General features: G+C 59.1%; 2 protein-coding genes across 2 annotated transcripts; both read right to left on the reverse strand.

Annotated features, from left to right (window-relative positions):
- Positions 1 to 6025: 6025 nt before the first annotated feature.
- LIME1 (Lck interacting transmembrane adaptor 1) lies at positions 6026 to 13044 on the reverse strand. Its single transcript, XM_082325908.1, has 6 exons — positions 12819 to 13044; positions 8340 to 8492; positions 7691 to 7742; positions 7506 to 7593; positions 6893 to 7320; positions 6026 to 6531 (listed from the first exon to the last, which is right to left on the reverse strand). The coding sequence occupies exons 2-6, from the start codon at positions 8453 to 8455 to the stop codon at positions 6127 to 6129; spliced, it is 1089 nt and encodes a 362-aa protein (XP_082182034.1). The 5' UTR covers positions 8456 to 8492; positions 12819 to 13044; the 3' UTR covers positions 6026 to 6126.
- Positions 13045 to 13268: 224 nt separating this feature from the next.
- Positions 13269 to 21257, reverse strand: ZGPAT (zinc finger CCCH-type and G-patch domain containing). Its single transcript, XM_082326230.1, has 6 exons — positions 20224 to 21257; positions 19329 to 19462; positions 18390 to 18548; positions 17224 to 17355; positions 15968 to 16385; positions 13269 to 15501 (listed from the first exon to the last, which is right to left on the reverse strand). The coding sequence occupies exons 1-6, from the start codon at positions 20862 to 20864 to the stop codon at positions 15363 to 15365; spliced, it is 1623 nt and encodes a 540-aa protein (XP_082182356.1). The 5' UTR covers positions 20865 to 21257; the 3' UTR covers positions 13269 to 15362.
- Positions 21258 to 21259: the final 2 nt, after the last annotated feature.

A 21259-nucleotide genomic window follows, 5' to 3' on the forward strand; every position in this document is an offset into this window, starting at 1 on the left:
CGCCCCCCGCCCCGTCGCGACACGCCCCCCACCCCGCCGCGACACGCCCCCGCCGGCAGCGGCCATCTTCGCGCGCCCCGCCCTCCCCGCCGCACCCCCCCAAAAAACCGACCCCCCCCCTCCACCCACCGCCCCCCCCCCCCCGCCCCCCCCCCGCTACCTCGGGGGCCGGGAGAGCGGCGGGAGCCCCCCGCAAAGTCCCACCCCGCCCCGGCCCCGCTCCCGCCAAAACCCGGGGGGCTCCCCGCGAGTGGCAGGGCGTCCCCCAAAAGTTCCGATTTCATTCCGATAAGGCGGAATTAAGGGTTTCCCCCCAAAAGCGCGGGGCTCCCGCCAGCTCGGGGGACCCCGCGAAACTCCTGCGGCTCCTTCAAAGTGCCGGGGTTGAAACTTCGGAGTGTTAAAACTCGCGGGGTTCCCCCAAAAGCTGCCCCCCCCCTCCGATTATAGGGTTTTCAACAAGTTACAGGGGTTCTCCAGAAGTTGCACGGCTCCTCACAAAGTTATACACCCCAAAAGTGATAGGGGTCCCCCCAAAAAGTTTCAGACCCGCTGGAAGTTGTAGGGTTCCCCCTAAAGTGCTAGGGCTCCCCGTCAGCTGCAGGGCTCCCCCCAAAGTTACAGTGTCCTTCTGCGGGGGGGATTTTTGGGGTGGGAGAGCGGTTCCCAGCGGGAAAGGGGTCCCCAGCCCCGCACGGGGGGGTCAGTCCTGCCCGGCACGAGGAAACGCGGCCAAAAGCCACCCAGAGCGGCAGGGCTGGGTGTGGGGTGCCGGGGTGCATGGGGTGCTGGGGTGCATGGGGTGCATGGGGTGCATGGGGTGCTGGGGTGCATGGGGTGCATGGGGTGCATGGGGTGATGGGGTGCATGGGGTGCATGGGGTGCATGGGGTATGTGGGGTGCCGGGGTGCATGGGGTGCATGGGGTGCATGGGGTACTGGGGTGAGTGGGGTACTGGGGTGCATGGGGTGATGGGGTGCATGGGGTGCATGGGGTGCATGGGGTACGTGGGGTACGTGGGGTGCATGGGGTACTGGGGTGCATGGGGTGCATGGGGTGCATGGGGTATGTGGGGTGCATGGGGTACTGGGGTGCATGGGGTGAATGGGGTGCATGGGGTGCCCGGGGTGCATGGGGTGCATGGGGTGCCCGAGGTGCATAGGGTGCATGGGGTACCAGGGTGCACGGGGTGCCCTGGGTGCACGGGGTACGTGGTGTGCATGGGGTGCCCGAGGTGCATAGGGTGCATGGGGTACCAGGGTGCATGGGGTGCCCTGGGTGCACGGGGTACGTGGGGTGCATGGGGTACATAGAGTGCATGGGGTACTGGGGTGCATGGGGTGCCCTGGGTGCATAGGTTGCCCTGGGTGCATGGGGTGCGTGGAGTGCATGGGGTATGTGGGGTACATGGGGTGCGCGGGGTGCCCTGGGTGCCTGGGGTGCATGGGGTACTGGGGTGTGTGGGGTGCATGGAGTGCTGGGGTGCATGGGGTACCGGGGTGCATGGGGTGCTGGGGTGCATGGGGTGCATGGGGTATGTGGGGTGCATGGGGTACTGGGGTGAATGGGGTGCATGGGGTACATGGGGTGCATGGGGTGATGGGGTGCATGGGGTGCATGGGGTATGTGGGGTGCATGGGGTACTGGGGTGCATGGGGTACTGGGGTGAATGGGGTGCATGGGGTACGTGGGGTGCATGGGGTGCTGGGGTGCATGGGGTGCATGGGGTATGTGGGGTGAATGGGGTGCATGGGGTACGTGGGGTGCATGGGGTGATGGGGTGCATGGGGTGCCCGGGGTGCATGGGGTGCATGGGGTGCCCGAGGTGCATAGGGTGCATGGGGTACCAGGGTGCATGGGGTGCCCTGGGTGCACGGGGTACGTGGGGTGCATGGGCTACATAGAGTGCATGGGGTACTGGGGTGCATGGGGTGCCCTGGGTGCATAGGTTGCCCTGGGTGCATGGGGTGCGTGGAGTGCATGGGGTATGTGGGGTACATGGGGTGCGCGGGGTGACCTGGGTGCCTGGGGTGCATGGGGTACTGGGGTGTGTGGGGTGCTCGGGGTGCCCACCCACTCCCTGCTCCTCGCCTGCCCCAAAACCTGCGGGGCCGCGCGCACCGGGTGCCGGCGTGGGGCCGCCCAGGCCCTGCTGCTGTTTGATTTACCAGCCCACAGCCTGAAGGCCAGGACAGAGTCCGTGCGTCTGTCCTGGCTGCTGGCCCCCGCCTGTCCCCCCGGGCTGGCCGACGCGGGTGTTCCCCGCGGCTCAGGGCCGTGGGGGTGCCGGGGCCAGCGTCCCGGGGATCCCCTGCCTGGGGCGACGTCCCCAGCGTGGCGGAGGGGCAGGAGTCCTGGGGTGTCGGCCACCCCTTGTCCCCTGCCCTCGGCGGGTGGCTGGAGGGGTCACCTCCGCCCTGCGCCGTGGCCAGACGCTTTGGTAAGCGTTTAAAAAACCCCAGCAAACCGGGAAAGTCCCCACGTGCCCGGCCAAGAGTCGGGGTGTCACCCCGGCACAGCCACCCGCGGGGTCCCCTTGCACGCCGCAGAAAGAGGGGCGAAGGGCAGCGGCCCCCCGGGAACCGGAGCACCCGCAGGGCCCAAACCTGCCCCGGCCGAGGCAGGGCTGCCGGGGAGCGGGGACCAGGAGCATCCTCAGCTCTGCCCCAGCCCCGCTGGGCTCTGGCCCCGCGGCCCTCGCTAGCGCGGCCCCAGAGGAGTTAATGGCCGAACGCCGCAGCACTGGTGGCCGGCGGGACGCCTCTCCTCCCCCCGGAGTTATGATAACCAGCCCGGGCTCTGCCGCAGCCGGACCCGGGTGGTGGCTCCGCCGGCCGCCCCCCGCTCCGGTTTAATCGTTAACGCCGGCCGAAGCGCTGAGCTGGCGGCTCCAGCAGCTTCGGTGTTGTGCAACTCCCGCGAGCATCGCCTGCCCGTTGCACAAGGGCTCCGGTGCCGCCAGCCTGACCCCCTTCCCAGGCAGGGTGGCTCTGCAGGGTGGCATCCCGCAGCCGCATCCCTGGGAGATGCCCCCATGGTACCCGCTGCCCTCGCCGGGGCCGGGGCTGTGGTGCCCCTCTCCCCGGTGGTGCGGCGGAGGGAGCCGGGGCCTTGCCCGCGCTGCCGGTCTCTCCTGAGCTGCCTGCTCGTGGGGTACAGAGCTGCGAGGGGTACAGGGCCCCATGGGGTACGGGGCCCTATGGGGTACGGGGCCATACGGGGTGTGAAGCTGCAGGGGTGCGGGGCTGTACGGGGTCCGGAGGCACGCGGCGTGCGGAGCTGTACGGGTGTGGAGCTGGTTTGGGTGCGGAGCCGTACGCTGCGTGCAGCCATACAGCGTGCGGAGCCATACAGGCTGCATAGCCATATGGGGTGCGGAGCCACGTGGGGTGCAGAGTCGCACAGATCCTTGCAGCGTGCAGCACCGTGCAGCGTGCAGCACCGTACAGCATGCACCACCGTGCGATGCAGCCTGCAGCACCGCGCAACACCCTACAGAGCGCAGCACTGTACGGCGTGCAGCGCAGCGGGCAGCACTGTGCAAGACCGTACAGCGTGCGGCACCGTACAGCGTGCGGCACCGTACAGCGCGTGCTGGGCTCCTGCGCGCTCCCCCTTGTGGGAACGGCACCGTCCAGCACCGTCCCCTCCCAGCACCGTCTCCTCGCAGCGTGATGGGGAGCCTGGCCCCGAGCGGGCTCCAGCCGGAGGGGAGGAGCGGGGAGCCTGCTGTCCCCGGGACCCGGAGGGGTGCTCCCAGCCCTACCCGCTCCCCTCGCTCTGACACCGACCCTGACCTTCCCGGCCAGACCACAAGACTCCAAGCGATGTTTCAGTATGGATCCTCCATTTGCCACCCAGTTGCTGAGCCTCCAGCCGGGGCTCCGGGCACATTTTCCATCACCCCAAGGACTGGGCAGTTGCCCTCATATTGAAATGCGAGTCCGGCTCTGCCGAGCCCCACAGGCGACACGGGAATTACGGGCGAGCAGCCCTGCACACGGGGCTGTTCCTGCGGCTGCTGGGGCAGGTTTGGGAGATGCTTTGGCCACCCCCAGCTCAGCGAGAGCAGATGCTTTCCCTGGCCCGGGGGCAGCCCTGCGCTGCGCCGAGCCTGCCCGTCCCTGGCGGTACCCAGGTTCCCGTGGGCAGCGCAGGGCCCGTTTTGCCCCGGGAGCGAAGCAGCTCTGGTCCTGCAAGGAGGTGATGCTCCTGCGCGGGGCCGGTGCAGCCCAGACGCAGCTCCCGGGGGATTCGGGTGGTGCAGGAGGGACCCAACGCTGGAGAGCTGCGGGACGGGATGATGGGGAAAGGGAGCAGGGGAAGGATGCGGAGAAGGGAAGGATGCGGCCGGGGGCAGCGTGAGGGGAGCCCACGCGCCGGTGCGGCGCGGCTGGCAGCAGGAAGAGCGCGGCAGCATCGGCGCCAGCCGCCCCGCGATGTTTTCTATCGGGGCCCTTATCTCGCAGGGGGATGGGAGCAGCTGCCGGGGCCGACTCCTCTATCATCTCGAGCGGCTGTGGTTTGGCATCGAGCGTGGGGCTGACGAAGCGGCACGAGCGCCTGAGCTGCCTTCCAGCTTTAACGTTTTTCAGCCTGCAGCGGGTTTTGCTGAGCACCTTGTTTTCGTTTTTAATCTCTTTGCCTGCCTCGATGGAGGGGCAAAGCTGCCAAAGGAAGGCACGTGGCTTCCTGCCCGCCTGCCGCGCGGCACGGCGGCTCTGCTGCCGCAGGTCCCAGCCAGCTCCGGCGAGCACCAGGCCACTGCGCCGCGAGGCCGGGCAGCCCCGGGATGGACGGCTGCAAGGCGGCTCGTCCACACCCAGAGGCGGACCGGGGCCACCATCGGCGCAGCACCCGCATCCCGGTGCCGTCGCACATGGCGCGTGGCCCGGGGGGCACCAGGCGTCCCTTGAGGCAGGGACGCCAAATTCCCCGTGGGGAGGAGAGGAGGAAAGTTTGAGCCCCGGGGTCCGAGGGCTCTGGGTGCACGTCCAGCTCTCCCGAGCATTTTTGGCATCTGTTGAGGCTGCAGCGGCTGCAGGAGCAGCACAGAGGCAAGCGGGCAGCAAGCGCCATGCAAATGCTCCCCGGCTCCGACCCCAATCCTGTGCAAAGCCCCAGAGCAGGTCCCTGCTCTGGGACGGGCCACCCCATTTCAGCAGCTCTGGGCGGCTGCACATCCCCATCTCGGAGCTGCAAAAACCACCCGTGCAGGCGGGGGCACCCGCTCAGGGTTACGCTGCGCCCGAAGCTGCTCTCCCAGCACTGGCACCACCACGTCGCCGCAGCAGCAGCACCAGCCACCAGAACCAGGGCTTTAGATCCAGTCTGGAAGCGTGTTCTCCTGAACGGGATAAACCCCTCTCGGCCTTTTAATGGTGCTTGCAAGAGGGCTGTTCACAGAGGCAGCCTTGCACGCGTCCGAAAGGTGGGAGCGGGTGATGGGGGACAGGCAGCCATCCCGGACCAGAGCCCGTGTTCCCCTGTACCGAGGCACGTGGCTGACCCCTGGCCACGGCCAGAGCTGCCGTGCTGGTCCCCGTAACTGGGGATGGGACCAAAGCTGCTGGGGGCTTCCCAGGGGCTGGACGGGGCCCTGCTCTCCCCCAGGCAGAGGGAGGAGGATGGAGACCCTCGCTCACAGCATAACCCCGCTGACGAGGGGCCTGATCCTGCAGCCCAGGGCCACGGGGCTGGCCCGCAGCCCTGCCACCACCCACCCCAAAACACGACCGGTCCCAACCCAGCTCCCGTCTTGGTGGCAGCACCAGCTCTGTCCCACCGGGCTCCCGCGTGGCACCCAGCACCCGGCCCGGGCCAGACATCGCCCTGCAGACTCCCCGCTCATCCCGATGTCGGGATGAGCCCCCAGGACATCCCTATGTCAACCTGCTGGTGCAGGGTGGGTTGGGATGGGGACAAGGACGCTTCAAGAAAAGTAACATAAAATATATACAGAAAGCGCTTGCAGGGATGCAGCCGCGCTGGCGGGCACCAGGCTCGTGTGCGCCTGTCTTGGGGGGCTCAGCCCCCCGCAAAGCCGGTCCTGGGGGAGCCCCCGTCCCGACGGCACCTGGCCAGGGTGGGAGCACCCTGTGGCAAGGGCCCCGCTCCCGGGGGAGGCTATAGGTTGGTGATGTACACCTCCAGGCCGTTGGCCGCTGTCCTGGCGGAGGCTCGCCGGTTCTCCCCTGCCCAAATGTCGCCGACGCTCTCGTACAGGTTCTCGGGGGCACAGGGCTTCCCCGGCTTGTCCCGTTTCGCCACCTTCTTCCAGTTAACGTCCACGGCCTCGTAGTCTGGGTCGGGGCCGCGGCCCTGAGCAGTCCAGGCTCTGTCGTTGATGGACTCGTAGCAGGGGTCGGGGGGGCCTTGGGCTGCTGGGGACCAGCACCCGGCCAAAGCGCCCTCCTCCTGGCGGGGGGGCGGCCACCCGGCACCCTCCTCCCTCGTGGCCCTCGGGGACGATGCAGGGACCTGGGTTTTCTTCTTGGTGGCTTTGCACACCGTCGAGTACATCTCTTCCACCTGCAAAAGGAAAGTGAGGGCTCGGGGGCAATCCCTGCCCACCGTGGGGTATCCCCATGCCCGTGCCCCCCCAAGCCTCCCACAGCCCCCGGCAGGATCCCAGCAGTGGATTATCCTTTGGGGATCCCACTTTTTGCATGCCAGAGAGACGAGCACCATGGGCATCACCGGCCCTCGGGGTCTCAGCTTCATCCTGCCCCCCCCTAAAAGCTCCACTGGAAATGCAGTGGCCTAATTTGCACCCTGCTCCGAACACGGGCGTTCCAGGCAGGCAGGGCGTTCCACGGCCCCCGTGTGCCCCATCCAGCGAGCTCAGCACCGGCCCCATGCCCCATCCCTGCCGCCCCCCCCAGAGCCGTACCTTCGCCCGGGGGGCATCGTCCGCACCGTCCCAGCACCGCGGGGCTGCGGGAGGCCCCGCTGCGGCCCCATCCTGCACCTCCGCGGGCACCGTCTTCTTCACCTTGCGGACACAGGCGTAATCGGCTGCCCCGTGCCTAGCACGTGGAGGGGACACCTGGGTGCTGGTGGGTGTGGGGGGCACCGGGGCATCCTCCCCCCCCATCGCCAGGCACTCGTAGACAGCGTCTGGCACCGGCTTGCGCAGCGGGGTGAAGAGCAGGTTGGAGTAGGTCTGGTCGGGGGCCGGGGAGGCGGCCGGGGGCTCGGGGACGGGGATCTGGGGCAGCTCGCGGTGCAGGAGGACGCTGACGCCGGAGCTGTGCAGGGAGTCGGCACTGGCAGGGGAGGACATGGCACAGGGGAAATCCAGGCTGGCCGGCCGCTGGGCTGCAGGGAGAGGAGATGGGGGGATGCCAGGGATGCAGCAAGCACCAACCCCTGCGCCAGCACCGCGCAGGCACCGCGGCACGTGTGTGGATGCCATGACGCGCTCGCTGGGCAGTGCAGGGGCTGCGGGCACCCGCCAAGGGCCACCGGCCCCCGTCGGCTCCCCTGGCTCGACGGCCACTCACTGTCATTCTTGGTCGTCACCCGGTACAGCTCGTGCAGCTTCGTGTCGGACTTGCTGAGCGACCGCAGCTGCGTCTGTCTGAGCAGGGACTGCAATGGGGGGAACGCACGTCAGGCTCATGGCCGGGAGCTGGGGTGCCCAGAGCTCCTCCGGGGCTGATCCTGCCCATCCCCAGCATGTGCTTACCTCGTCCACCAGCTTCACCCCGTCCGGAGGGACCTTCTTCTTCCTGCCCTTGCTGTGGGGAGAAGAGGGGTTGAGCCCGAGGTGGGCGGCCAAGCCGGGGGCAAGGAGCGGGTGTCCCGGGACCCCGACCTGGCGACAATGGGCATCGCCGTGTGCCCCTCGCCAGAGCGGCAGCACCCCCCAAACCCACAACCCCGCTCCTTCGCCAGCCCCGCATCAGGATCCGTGCTGGATGGGGGCTCAGTTGCATCCTGCACCCTGCTGAGCCACGCTGGGCATCCCCAGCATCACCCATCCATCGGCATCGCCCCTGGCATCACCCATCCTGCCCACCCCGCTCGCAGCTCAGCTCTCCCCAGGCTGCTCCTGCCAGGCCACGTCCCCCACCCCCAGCTGGTACCGGCTCCTTCGGGCACAGGGGGTGCAGCGGAGGGCAGCGAGGCACAGGGGTGCAGGATCAGGCCAGGCAGAGTTGCACTGGGGCTGTGGCTGGGGGTTCGGGGTGAGCAGAGCAGCAGATCCCAGCAGTCCCAGTTCAGGACAGGCACACGTAGGGTCTCCACGTGCAGCCACCGCGTTCCACCGAAGGGCCCCCAACCCCGTCCCCAGCGCCAGGAGGGAAAGCAGAGGGGCCGCGGGCAGCGCGTACCGTCTGCAGGCAGCGCACAGGGCGCCCAGGTAGACCAGGACGCTGAGCAGGGCCAGGGCAGCGCCGGCCGGCAGGAGCGGGGTCCGTGCCAGCCCCTCGCCGCCGGCTGCAGCCATGGGGGAGCCGCTTCCGACACCGCTGCGGGGCCGAGATCTGGGGAGAGAAAACACGAGTCGGGGTGCAGCCGGGCGCTGCTGGGCTCACCACGGCATGAGATGGTGCTCTGCCCTCCCCGGCATCACCGCGACGCCTCCGCGGCTCCGCGCAGCCTGGAGCAGACACCCTGCAGCGGGTGCTCTGCCACCCCCTGGAAAAACTTCAGATTTTGGTTCCTTTAAAAAAAAAAACCAAAACAATGAACCCAACAGGATTCAAGCTCCCAAGTTGCCACCAAGATGTTGGAAAGGGGATGCCCAGGGGCCCTGAAAACCCTCTGGAGACATGCCAAAAGTGGCAGTGTGCTTTCGGGGGACACCGGGACACCGCCCCGGGCTGCGGGCCGGGGGTGGCACCGCTCCCCAGCGCAGGCCATGGGGTGGCCCAGACGGGACGGGCAAACAGATGACTCAGCTTCCCGGAAACGAGGTGAGCTTCAGCCTCGCAGCCGCCTCTCCCTCCTTGCACACCAGGCTCGGTGGCCCGCACCGGGACACCCTCCTGCCACAGGTCTCACCCTCTTCCACCCCGAGCCCTGCAGGTTTCAGCCCCGTCCACGCGTGCCATGGGACCTGCGGAGTCACTGGGGAGAAAATCCCATGTGGGAGCGACGGTGCTGCCAGCAGCACCGCTGTCACCCTGTTTGCAGCGCCGTGCACGGCAAGCTCCCGAGGGGCTGAGCCCAGCCCAGCCCTGCAAACCGCACCGTGACATTTCTGCTCTCAGGGGAACCCGGGTCGCTCCCTGCAGCATCCCAGCACGATCCGCGCTTGGGCCAGGAGCTGCGGGGTCGCAACCCGCCCCAGCCCAGCCGGCTCTTCGCCGTAGGCAGCGTGCGATGCACGGACCCCGCGCCTCCTCTGCCACCATAACCCCGGTTCTGCAGCCGCTCTGTGCTCTGACACGAGAGCAGAAAACACCCGACCTTTCGACCATTTTCCCCTGCCTAAAGAAAAAGCCGTGCCTTGCCCAAAGCTAGCCTTCTTCCCTGCGCCTTATTCAAGGAAAAAGGTTCTCCCCTGCAAACCGCGGCAGCGGCAAGGCCAGAGCAAGCGGTGCAGAGGCATGAAGGTGCCGGGGAGCCCAACACAAAGAGCAGACGCTCCCCAGCCCGTCAGGACTCCGCACCTTTCCCGGGGGGCTCTTGGTGACACCCCGTCCCATCGTCCCTGTCCCCGCTCAGCCGACAGCGTGCTGCAAAGCCCAAAGCAAAAGCTGAAACCACTTCACCTGCACCAGCGTCAAGACGGCGGCTGCTGCTCCCAGCTCTGCGCAAGCCCAGCTCTGTGCACGCCCCGCTCCCCAAAACCGCTGGCCTGCTACTAGAGATCTGCGTGCCAGCGTCCAGAGAGAGATGGGGGCAGTTTCCCAGCACCGGAGCAAAGCACGGCTCCAAGCAGCCACGGGAACCGATGCAGACGGGGCCGGCAGCAGAGTCCCCAGGCGGGACAGGGCTGGCACAGCCGAGCGGGACAGCTTCCACCGGCGCAGCTGGGGACACAGAAAGCCCATGGGGCACTTGCGCGCCTCTTACTCACCCTCTTACATATCTTAGTCGGGACGACAAAGATCAGATGAGCTCCGGTGAGAAGCCACCCTGCCTCGCGCGAATCTCGGGTGCTACAGCAGCCCGAGGGCGAGCGGGGAGGTCTGCGCCCATCGAGGCACCGACCTCGCTCCCCTCTCCCCTGCGCCCCATCTCACACCGCAGCATCTTTGGCGCATCTTTACCCCAATACCCAGCAAGCCTCTGCCCACTCGCAGCACCCTTTTATCCGAGAACTTCCCACGCCTTTGGAATCTTCCCCGACTGAAGCCTTATCCCTGGAGAGCAATTATTTCAACAGGGAAATTGAGACAGGGAGGTTTTAGGGACTAACCGGGCTGGACAGACTGGCTTAGATCAGAGCTGGGAAGGGAAGGCTCTTCCCTCTCCGACAACGTTTTAATTAGACAACACTGCTTTTCTGTCTGAGCATACATTAATTACACGGATTACCTGCAACATGGGCAGTCGCTTTAGACAGTCCTCGCCGAACTTGTTTAGCTCATTAGAGCGACAGGATCGCAGGCTGCAGAAGGGACCGCGTTCAGGGCAGAACTGAGCAGGCTCAGAGGTTTAGCAGCCAAAATGGTAACGAGGTACGGTGGCTGGGAGCTGGGGTTGTGTCGGCATCAAAGCGCGAGCTATTAGCACGCCGAGGCAGGCATACACGGGGCAGCTTATCCCGCAGCGGGTGGATTTTGCATCCCTGAATTTTTAAGGTTGAAGAACGAAGGGAGAGGCTTCCTAAGTTGAAATGAATGCAGAGAAATTCTTCTGACCTACTTTCTGTTGTGCGGGAGGTCGGTGGTTGCTCCTGGATTTCTGACCCGTAGAAATGCCCAGCGCACGCTCTTTCAGGCTCAGCGGTCACCGGGAGAAGCCATGTCTTGGGTGGACGCGTTGGTTCTCCCAGAATTACCAATCTGAGAGGAAAACCCAGTGCCTGGCCGAAGTCGCTCAGGTAGGACTGAGCAGGTTTGCAAGGCAAAGCCTCAAACAGACCTCCTGAAACGTACACCTGAATTTCCTGCCAATAAAGTTATCGATCTCCCAGTCCCGGGGCTATTCTCCGGGGCAGGAGGCTGAGCAGACGGCATTTCGTAACGCGCTGGCTCCGCGAGCCAAGATGGCTTTGAAGATGAGAGCAGCCAGAGCCGTCGCGTACGTGCAACGCACGCCCACAGCCCACCGAGGAGGGAATAACTCCCTCCCGCGATAGCTGAGCGCAGGCACGATCAACGCAGTCGGTTTGGTGCTCCAGGACGTGGGAGTTTTTTTGTGACTCCTACAAAAGGCGCAAGTTTCTCAGCTGGGCTTTGTGAAAACAAGATGGAATTTACTGTAAAATTAAGCGCTGCTGCTGACAGTTTGGCCTGGCTTCTGATTCGCCTACCCAGATAAAACCACACACGGTGCTCAGCGCGGGGTGACGACAAGAGTCTATGAAACTACTGAAAGTGTATTTGCAAGAAACCAGGGCAAACATTACAAGCTGATTTCCACCAGCGATTGCGAACACGGCTGCGGCAAACGCAGCTCGGGTACCTTGGGGAGTTGTACTGAACAAAAGTCCCAAGAAGCAGAAGTAGATCTTTTTTTTTTTTTCTTTTCAATTATGAAAAGTGAAAGCCCCATAGCAGTTAGTCAACAACACTGGACCTGCCCTAGACCATGGGATGCAATTTGTAAAATTTAAGGCTATTTCAAACACGGAGCAGGCGCGAGATCTCACCCACCGCGCTCGCATTTCCACAGCGATTTCATCGTCAAGCTCCTCTGGAGGCGTTTCATTTAGAAAGGGCCAACTCGATTTCTAAACGCCAGACCCAAGTGTCACAAAACTCGGGTGGATGCTTCTAATTACGGTCCCGATTGCTTCCGCGTGCGCTGGAGTGGCTTTTGTGAAAATATAATTTTAAAATGTTAAGAGACCCGCCTGCTCACAGCGTGCGGCTTTGGTCAAGGCTGACTTCGTTTCAGCCTTTTCCTCTCTTCCCGCCCTTCCGCGACTGCTGGAGACGCTCGGGCAGCCACCCGCCCTTCCGAGCAGAAGTCGAGAACCTGCTGGAGGGATTTTCTGCCGAGCTGAGCCGCAGCAGGACGCCAGCCCCGGCGAGCCCTCAGGGCTGCAGGCATGGGAAGCCAGACTCCAAAATACAGGACGGGCATATTAAGGAGATGCATGTTTTCTCGAGAACCACCAGAGTGGTTTTCTTGCCACAAATTCCGTAGTTTTACATCATTTCGGGTTTACGGAGGACAGCGTTTCAATGACCACGCTCTCTCAAGCCTCCTCACCTGCAGCCAGCAGCTCAGCAGTTCCCCAACAGCCGTTCCACATGCAAGCAAAAAATCCAGTCCCCCTCCCCGCCAGACAACTGGAAATGTTCCTGTTGAAAAACGCAATGCCCCACACCTCTGAACTCAACCATTCATTCACCACGAAAGTAACGGGGTCCCGCTCAACCCCTAGATTCAAGCCGTGGGAGCCTGCAGCGTAGCCAAGTTCCAACACCTTTTCTTCCTTTTTAAGCCCAGACGCTTCCAGCGCACAACGCATTAAGTGGCACAAAGCTCGCAGCCGGCCGAGTTTAACCCAGTCGATGCTTCCCCACTGCAGCGCAGGAATCCTGCCTGCCCAGTCTAGCTAGCTGCAACAGCATTTCCGACAACGCTGCAATTTCTAGATGGATCAAGGTTTTTCTTAAGTATTTTTCGACCCCTGGTTTAGCTGCAGATACCCAAGTTTACACGGCAAGAAAGCAAACACCACTTACTTTGCAGAACCTCAAAAGCCAGTGAGTATGAAGAGCGGGAATCCGATCATGCTCTCTTCCTTGCCAGCCAGCCTGGAGAGCTGAGTTTCTTTTATCCCAGAGAGTTATTCCCAATTAGGGGTTCCCGACCATTTCCAACACCTCGATCTGAGCTCTCCCACTCCTCTTTAGCTCCTTCTAGAGCAGGCGGCTCGGAGCAGATACCATGCACGCACACCACAGCTCGCTTCCTGGGCTGCAGGGGTGGCGGCTGCACCCAACGGCAGGCTGGGTTTCTCCCCGCCTCGGCAGCGAGCAGCGCCGCAGACGGGCTCTGCAGGCACCCAGCACACATGAGCACCCTCTGCCACGCTCCGCTTCCCACCGAGCTGGTTTTGGTGCCAGCTCTCTATCCGCAGGTGAATATAAGGAAAGAATGGGTCACCACATGTCATCATTACCTTACAAATGAACGCCTTACAAGGAGAGAGGGGAAAAAATAAAAACCAACTTTATTCACCAGGGACGTGAACTGTTTTGGGTGGGAGGCAGCAGCCATTTGAATAGGAGCCTGACAAGTAAGGCTGTGGAAATCCCAAGGAAGGGTCAAAATGCGACTTAGCCGAGACACAGGGCTAACACACCCAATTCTTAAAGAGAGGATGATGTTAAATAGTGTCAGAGCACAAAACCCCAGACATTTCTCTGCCCAGCTCAGCTCACCAGTCACGGGCCACTTCAGCAAGCACCCATGCTAAGCTGGGCACGTTAATCCTTCTCACCACTCAGCACTGGAGTGTGGGAAACAAACAGTCACTTGTGAGGGAAGGGCACCGAGCAACCATCGTTAAACCCTTGAGTTAAGCCCGGTGCAGAGAACACGAATTCAGAACAACGAAGACAGCACGGCCAATTTAGTTAGAAACCGAGGGATGCTGAAGTGCTCGAGGCAGCCCACGCCACCTCGCACGTCTACACGGTGCTCATCATAGCAGGATCCAAGTGCTTTCCAAAGGAGAGTCGCTCGAGCAGGGTTGCTGAAGATGCTCATCTTGTTTAGTTTTGCTGTCGCTCTGCGTTTTCTGAGGTGTGTCTGCAGCAATGCTCCATCCCACATGACTTGAACAACTCTGATGGTATCTCTTTCAGCCTTAGGTTTTCTGGTTAGTTTGGCAGCCTGACCCTCCAAATGGGTGCAGCCCTGCCCAGGCTGGCAGCTTTATAAGGTTCTTAAGAACAGATAAAAAAGGTGGTGCTAAGGGAGCAAAACTTTTCATTAGAAAAATGACTCACAGAATAAAAGGAAATCGATTTCTTAAATTAAGAAAAAAACGTGTCCTTAAGATACTGGCATGAAATTGCAAACCTCTTTTTTTTTTTAAAAAAAGCAATCACAATGCACAAATCCCACCAGAAACAGAGTCTGATGAAACCACCATCTCCTCCGGGGCAAGGACTGGCTGCCACCAACGCAGAATATAACCTAGGGGAGAAGACATCCTTCCTGTCCAAAGGCTCTCCACGCTGCAGGGGAGGGCACCTCGCTTGCCTGGCCTGCTCCAGCCCCGAGCTCTCCCACAGGCAGGGCTGCACGCTGGGCACACACAGACCTCCTGATCTTTGTGCTCATCCGGGGCCCAGTCCGACCTGGATCTGGGTCCTGCGGTTTTTTAATAAAAGGACCTGTGCTCAGCGAGCCACCTAGGACACAAGAACTCAAGTAATGATGGCAAAAATCCCAAGGTTCCCTGTGGAGTTGTTCCTAGCTGGGAGGTTTGAGAATCCGTTACTCTGCTGCCTTATTCCCCCAGCTTTGGCACCCTGCTTGTGGAACCACGCAGCTTTCCATGCCAAGTCAGTGCGTTAGGCTACAGCATGTCCTAGGGATACTCTTACAGTCAAACTGATGGAAATCTGATGCTTGAAGCCACGAGTACCCACCTCCAAGCTGCCCCTTTTCTGTCTATTCATTACACTAGGGCTACGAGGAACTGCTCCCAAAAAAACTTGAGTTCTCAGATAAATCCCATAGCAAAAAACAGAAGGTAAAGAGCAGCTGAAGCAATTTGCCTTTGTTGGTTTCACCCAGCACAAGCCTTTTCTGCTTCACCGGAATGTGCTCAGGACCCTGCCTCCACTTGCGTTTGTCAGTTGGCTGCAAACACAAGCCACAGTTGATGGCAGGATGTGGGGCTCCCAAAGCCCCTCCTCAGCTGGTTCGTAGCCAGCAATGTTATCACCCGAGTAGCTACAGACTCTGGATGGAAGCGCTACCGCGATGATAACAGAGGAAAGAAGTGTGCAAGAGAGCTGAGGATCGTTTTTCTTGTAGCTAGTCCTTATACAAGGCTCAGGCTGACTGACTGCTTTCAGGGCTGGATGGATGTGTGCTCCTCCCCCTCCCAGCAGAGCTCGGAAGCATCCAGTTTGAGAAACTGCTGCTTTTCAGCCCAGTTTTCAGGCTGGGAAGCCTGAGGCCCAGAGGAGCAGGATGGCTCACCCGGGCTCTGAGGCCACGAGCTGGCTAGAAGGATAATCGCGGCAGTCAAACGCCTTCCTCAGAGACTAGAACTCCGTCATCTTCTTATGCGTGTCTGCTTTCTTCTGCTGCCGCTGCAGACTGGCTTCCTGGGCCTGCAGCTGCCCCAGCTGCTTGTGCGCATTAGCCAGCTTCTCCTCCAGCTGAGCTGTAGCAACGCTGTGCCTGAAAGCAAAAAGCGTTACGGCAATGTCATCCTGCATTATAAGATCAAAGGCTTGTCATCATCCCAGGAGGGTTTGCCCTTTCCTGCGGGATTAGCGCAAGTGACCTGCTGAAAGCCAGGAAGAACCTGATGCTCGGCACGATCTGGGCTAGAAAATGTCCTCCTGTGATGCTCAACAGCAACGCTGCGGAGATGGGCAGGAGAAGGAAAGGACTCCAGTGCCTTTCCTCAGAGAGCTCCTCTCTTCGCCACAGCCTGAAGCCCAGCCAAAGGACCCCAGGCGCATCTGCCAGCGTCCAAGCTGGTCTGAAGCACACGCTACAGTCTCCCTGCTCTCCTTCCCCTTAGGTCTCACCCAGTTATGTTTCACTTGCTCCTCCTATACCTCACTTCAAGCCCACCCCTTCCCAGAAGCACCAAGAATTCTCAATTCGTCCTGCAGTCCCAAAGAGAATGTTTTCCTACCGTCCAATGTTGCGTGCCAGGGCCTGCTGGATTCCTCTGATATCCTTCTGCGTTTGTTCAATCTTCTCCATGGTCTGGAAGAGGCGGACGCTCAGGGCTTTCTTGGTGCTCTTGCTAGCATGGTAGATCTCTTTGCTGTTCCTCTCCGGCAGTGCCATCCCTCCAGCCTTCTCCCCAGTGCTCTTCCCTCGCAGTTTCTCATTCAAAAAGTCAAACACGTTGCGGGGAGGCTTACGGCTGCCTGCAGGGGATTGTCCAGAGCCGTTTCCCTTTGCTCGGCATTTCCTCGATTTGCCTGGGTCCAGCTTCCCCTGTTTCTTCTTCTGAAGCACCTCAGCACACTGGTCGAGGGACTTCCCTCGAGGAAGTACCACAGCCTGCACCGGCTCCACTCGGCCCTCAGAATTCTTCCCTAACCCTGAGGAGAGACACCAAGCGATTACTGCAAGCGAGGACATCCCCTCCTGATTCACCTCCCACCACAAGTTCACGCTGACAGTAACAAGCTTACAACAAGCAAACAGGCTTTTGAGGTACAAAAAGCGATGACTACCACCCAAGTGAAGGGAGGCAGCAAAGGCCACAGCATGGTGGATGCGGATGCTACGACAGGAGCCTTCTACAGCAGAAGATACGCGATAAAAAGCCCGAGGCCATCCGCCAGGCCGGTTTCTGTGAAACTAGGCTCAGCCTCACATTCTCAGCTTCTCAAGCCAGGTTCTTCTTAAAACTGGTTTGGTTCCTCTGGGAGAACTAGAGACAAATGCAAGCAGCAGACTGCCCTCCTAAAGCCCCCAAGGCTCAATACAATTTGTGTAGTGAGAAGCTAGTTCAGCCAGCTTTGAAGTCTGCATCTAGAGCCAGGAGATGCTTTAACACAGACATCAGAAGCTTCATAGATCAGTGCCCGTCTTCCTAAAGCCTTTGAACATCTCATACAACAGTTCTCACGGCTTTAATCATGAACTTGACCGTGGTTCCAAATGCCTCCAATTTTTGCCATTACCATACAGGGTCTGGTGCACACATATGCTTGTACTTCGACTAAATAGCTATTCCTTCTTTCCTTCTAATGCTTCCACACGAGTGTGATTCATCACATAGCTTGAGCCTTATCTAATAGGCCTTTCAGCAAAGAAAAGTTTTAGCTTCATTCAAAAATCTTGTCTTCCTTAACTAGCTTTAGGATCCATCACGAGAGTGAGGTGACGAGGCAGTCAGGCTCTCGCAGCACCAGGACCGCCTTCTCCCCTTACCTTTTCCAAACTCGTATCCCATCTGAACAAGCAGTTTGGAGCCGATGCCACGAGTATGGGCTTCCCAGCCACCAAAAGAGGAACTGCACGCAGGAGTCCATTCCCCGTTCTCCGGAACTCCCGAATCTATTACTGTGACACGGAAGAGACGAACCAGTGAAACACAGAAACAAAGCTGCTACACAAAACCCTCATCTGGGGCACCCACACAGCATGAAACCCCTTCACAAGGCAGTAAAATATACTCCCCTCACCCTAGAATCATTCGGCAGCTCCTTCAGCCTTACTTGGTTCCTACTGAGCTGTCACCTTTTATGAACGCTGCATAGCGAGTTACTTAAATGAAAGCTCTCGCTTGATTTAATGTACATACCACCTCATCGTTCCAGGCAGAATCATCCAGAAGTTTTTATGCTTCCTTTCCTTCCTTCTAGGATGGTCACACAGACTGACATATGCCATCAGAGTGAAATTTGGCACTGTGGCATGTAGTATTTATTCCGTGCCTCCAGCTCACATCTCTGGTATGAAGCTCCTCTAGGCCACTATACTAATTTTGTGTTATTAGGATCCAATCACCTCTATTAGGCTCAATTAAAGAGCTCCAGGACAGAACTTTGTAACTGTGGCACTAACACAGGGACAGTGGTGTCTGTGTCATCTCAGAGAAGTCACTTGGGCTCTCTCTGTGTCAGCTTTCAATAGTAAAAGAGGGCACGGCTGTTCCTGTGACCTCATCGAGCCACTGGGAGGACCAAACCCTCAGTTACTGGGGTCTCGTACTCTCGTGTCCTGGAGCTCCACGGAGCCCCCAGAGATGAGGAAGTCTCCCGATTCACTTATTAGCTCAACTCAGCCAGCCACATAAGAAACAGACTCAGAGCTTGGAACTTGGCTCTAAAATATCACACCCTCTACTTTCCCTTGTTGGGAGTTCCCATGGAAACCTCCAACCTTCATTAGCCCAGTAATTTACATAAAACAAAGATTTTAGCTCGCAATCGTAACATAATAGCTCGTTACCATTCTCTGTCTTTCACCAAGATATAAAGAGATTAGCTACTCTTTCATCAGAGGTGAGACGCTTACAATGAAAGCTCCAGGAGCTCAGCAGGTCCCAGAGAAAGGCAGACCTAGATCACAAGTCGCTTTCGCTCACACCTTACCTTTAGCATAACCAGAATCATCAACGCTGTCTTCATCAGACTCGGCCGATGAGGCACCATCTTCACTTCGCAGCGGGGGAATGACACTATCTCCTTCCACAACAGCTTCCTTGAGCAACAGGGAGTCAAACTTCACAGTGTAGTAACCGCTGTCAATGTCTACAGAAGGAAAAGCAAGGAACAAGAGTTCAAGTAAGTCTCCCAATATGCAACTGGCAGAGGGCTTTGTGAAACAGAGTTAGCTCCAGCGGAACCACAGGGGAGAGGGGGAAGGCGCAAGGAACACGCGTTTTAAAAAAATCTGGTTTTTCTTTGTGCTTCAGATTTCTGTCTGGGAGGGAGAAGCACCCACTGCAGTGCAAAGCTACTTCCACAATGCTTGTGCTGATACTTAAAAGGTTTATTTCTAAAAATGAAGAAAGATGGGCTGCTGAGAAATGGAACTAAAGAGAAGTTAGACTTGCTCCCCTCTGACCTAATAATAGTCAAAGAAAGATGGAAAGAGAGAATAAGCCCTCGCCCTTCCCAGGACACGGGAAGCCCATATCGGCAGCTGACGGGCAGGGCCAGCTCCCCCGGCTTTTGTTTAAACGAGAGCAGATTATTGCAATTCTAACCTAATATGCATGCAAATTCCTGCAATACCTGCCTCTTCCCTTTCGGTGCAGTTAATGACCACGCAGTCCCTTCCTTTCCACATTCCGGCTCTTACGTCTCCTTTTTGTCTAACGTTCTTCTGTTTCCTAGCCTATTCCCTTCCCAAGCCTGACAAAGTTCACAATGTTTTCTCAGCTACGTCAAGATTTTCAGTTTAGGGCTGCAGCTACATACTTAACATTCTTCTATCATCAACCAAATAGTCAAGTTTTATATTCGCTTAAGCATCAGCCTTCGTCTTCCACACAGAATCCTGGCAACGCAGGCTGACACAAGACTCACCAGTTATTTTTGCAGTGTACCATATTCCATCGCTGTGTTTCGCCAGGCAGGCCGAGCCCACCTCCAGCCCGCTCAGATTGGGCTCCTGAAACGGCTGAAGCTCTTCCACAGAAACAACCTGACCATGCGAGAACCTGCCAGGGAAGGCGGGAGAGGAATTATCTCTGCCTCGTTTGAGCAGGCTTTAAATAAAAATTCCTTAAAGAAAATGCAAAGGAGTTGTCAGCGGTGATGAATCTTCACCAGTAATTATGGAAGTTTTACCGTGCATTATTTCAATTACAGAAGTTATTCATTTTTTATCTTAAACATATTATTTAGGCCATGTAACAAAGAATGCATCCCACCCCAGAGAATTAAGCCTTCCTTGCTAGTGCCACATCCAATAAAAAAAGCTCACGGATCCTCGGAGATAAACAGGATGACGCAGAGAGGCAGGTCCAACCTCCTGCTCACAGCACAACCAACTTCGAAGACCGACCAGGCTGCTCGAGGCCTTCTCTAATTAAGTTCTGCAGATCTCCAAAGATGGAGACCCTACAACCTCTCCGTGCAACCGGAAGGCGCCTCTCCGTGCACCATTGACTGACAAGCTCTGGTGTTTTCTTTTAAAATACTTAATCATTATGAATTTAGCCACTCGATTGATTATGTAAAACCTCTGCAACTTTCCCCATGGGATTTTCCGTTTCATCTCTGCATTAGCTAGAGGAAACAGCCAAACCGATGCCACTGCTTACCGTAACACATTTGAAAAACGTGAACAAAAAGGCAAAATTTCATTGGGTATAAAAACCAAACACGGTACTTTCAGAGGAGGCTTATCCCTCTGAACGACAAGGCCTTTAGCTACAGGAAGGACATAAGCCCCCTCCCACCCCTTCTTCTTTTTTACCGACAGTTCTCTTTAAATCTGCATTTGTCGTCCAAGAAGAAGGGGCACGGCTTCAGAGACTTGTGAGTCGGGTAGAGATACAGCACTCTGACTCCCGCACTGCCATCTTCTAAGTCCTCTGTCCCCACAATCATGGCGTTATGGTACTCCAGGGTCCCCCAAGAACTGTAGTAGGGGGCTTTAACCTTCATCCCACTCAGTTCCTCCTCCTCCTCCTCCCTGTCTGACTCCTCCTCCTCTTCACTGTACTTTGATTCATTTTTGTCATCAGTTTCTTCCTCTCTCCTTGCCGATGTCTCACTGTCATTAGCTGAAGGCTTCTCGTCGGTCCCGAGCTCAGCAATGGCTTCCTTAAAAGCAGCATACTCCTCATCTTGGGCAGAACTCTCGGGGTTGGCACCCTGCTCCAGGAGACCTACTGGGGAGGAGGCGGCATTTGTATCTAAAGTAGCCAGAAGTTTGCTCTTTTTAACAGACACCAGGCTGGATTCAGTCAGTTCTATCAGCTGCTTCAAATCCTCCTGCAACTGAATCAAGTCCGACTGCTGCGATGGGTCCAGGCCTGCCCCTAAAGCCAGCTCCACTTGCTGCAGCTGGGCATTGTAGGTCTGAATTGCTGCTTCCAGACTCTCTTCATCCATTATCAGCAAAATAAAGGTGTGTTTAACTGCGGCCTTTCCGGGAACTCAGAACATATTCAAAGAGTTTGTTTAAGATGAGCAACTTTTTGGATAACAAGCCTTTGTCCGCAGAAGCTACCATCTACCCCGCCGTCCCGCTTCTTCCCGGGGAAGTAACCAGGCGATGCTCCTGCAGCGAACAGGCGGCGAAAGGCGATGAGAGAGTCCGAGGAGAGGCCGGGCCCTGCCCTCCCCCGCCACGGCGCCCACTCGAGCCCACCGGGCCCACGCACGGCACCGCTCCCCCCGCACCCTGGGCTCTCGCAGCGCGACCCCTCGGCCACGGGGCCGGCAGCAGCCCCCCGACCTGACCCCGCCTCGGCCGCCCCGCTCGCCCCTCAGCACCCCCTTCCCCT

Source organism: Platalea leucorodia (genome assembly GCF_965183815.1).
Source record: "Platalea leucorodia genome assembly, chromosome: 13".
NCBI lineage: Eukaryota > Metazoa > Chordata > Aves > Pelecaniformes > Threskiornithidae > Platalea > Platalea leucorodia.

What these genes read in the sequence shown, in the direction of transcription:
- ZGPAT (XM_082326230.1), bottom strand. Translation starts at nt 20,864, where the DNA reads ATGGATGAAGAGAGTCTGGAAGCAGCAATTCAGACCTACAATGCCCAG. An exon ending in TGATTCTGGTTATGCTAAAG is followed by an intron (nt 17,356 to 18,389) that starts GTAAGGTGTGAG and finishes TCCGTGTCACAG; the next exon opens with TAATAGATTCGGGAGTTCCG. An exon ending in CTGGCACGCAACATTGGACG is followed by an intron (nt 15,502 to 15,967) that starts GTAGGAAAACAT and finishes TTTTGCTTTCAG; the next exon opens with GCACAGCGTTGCTACAGCTC.
- LIME1 (XM_082325908.1), bottom strand. Translation starts at nt 8,455, where the DNA reads ATGGCTGCAGCCGGCGGCGAGGGGCTGGCACGGACCCCGCTCCTGCCG. An exon ending in GGGTGAAGCTGGTGGACGAG is followed by an intron (nt 7,594 to 7,690) that starts GTAAGCACATGC and finishes CCCCCATTGCAG; the next exon opens with TCCCTGCTCAGACAGACGCA. An exon ending in ACGATGCCCCCCGGGCGAAG is followed by an intron (nt 6,532 to 6,892) that starts GTACGGCTCTGG and finishes TTCCTTTTGCAG; the next exon opens with GTGGAAGAGATGTACTCGAC.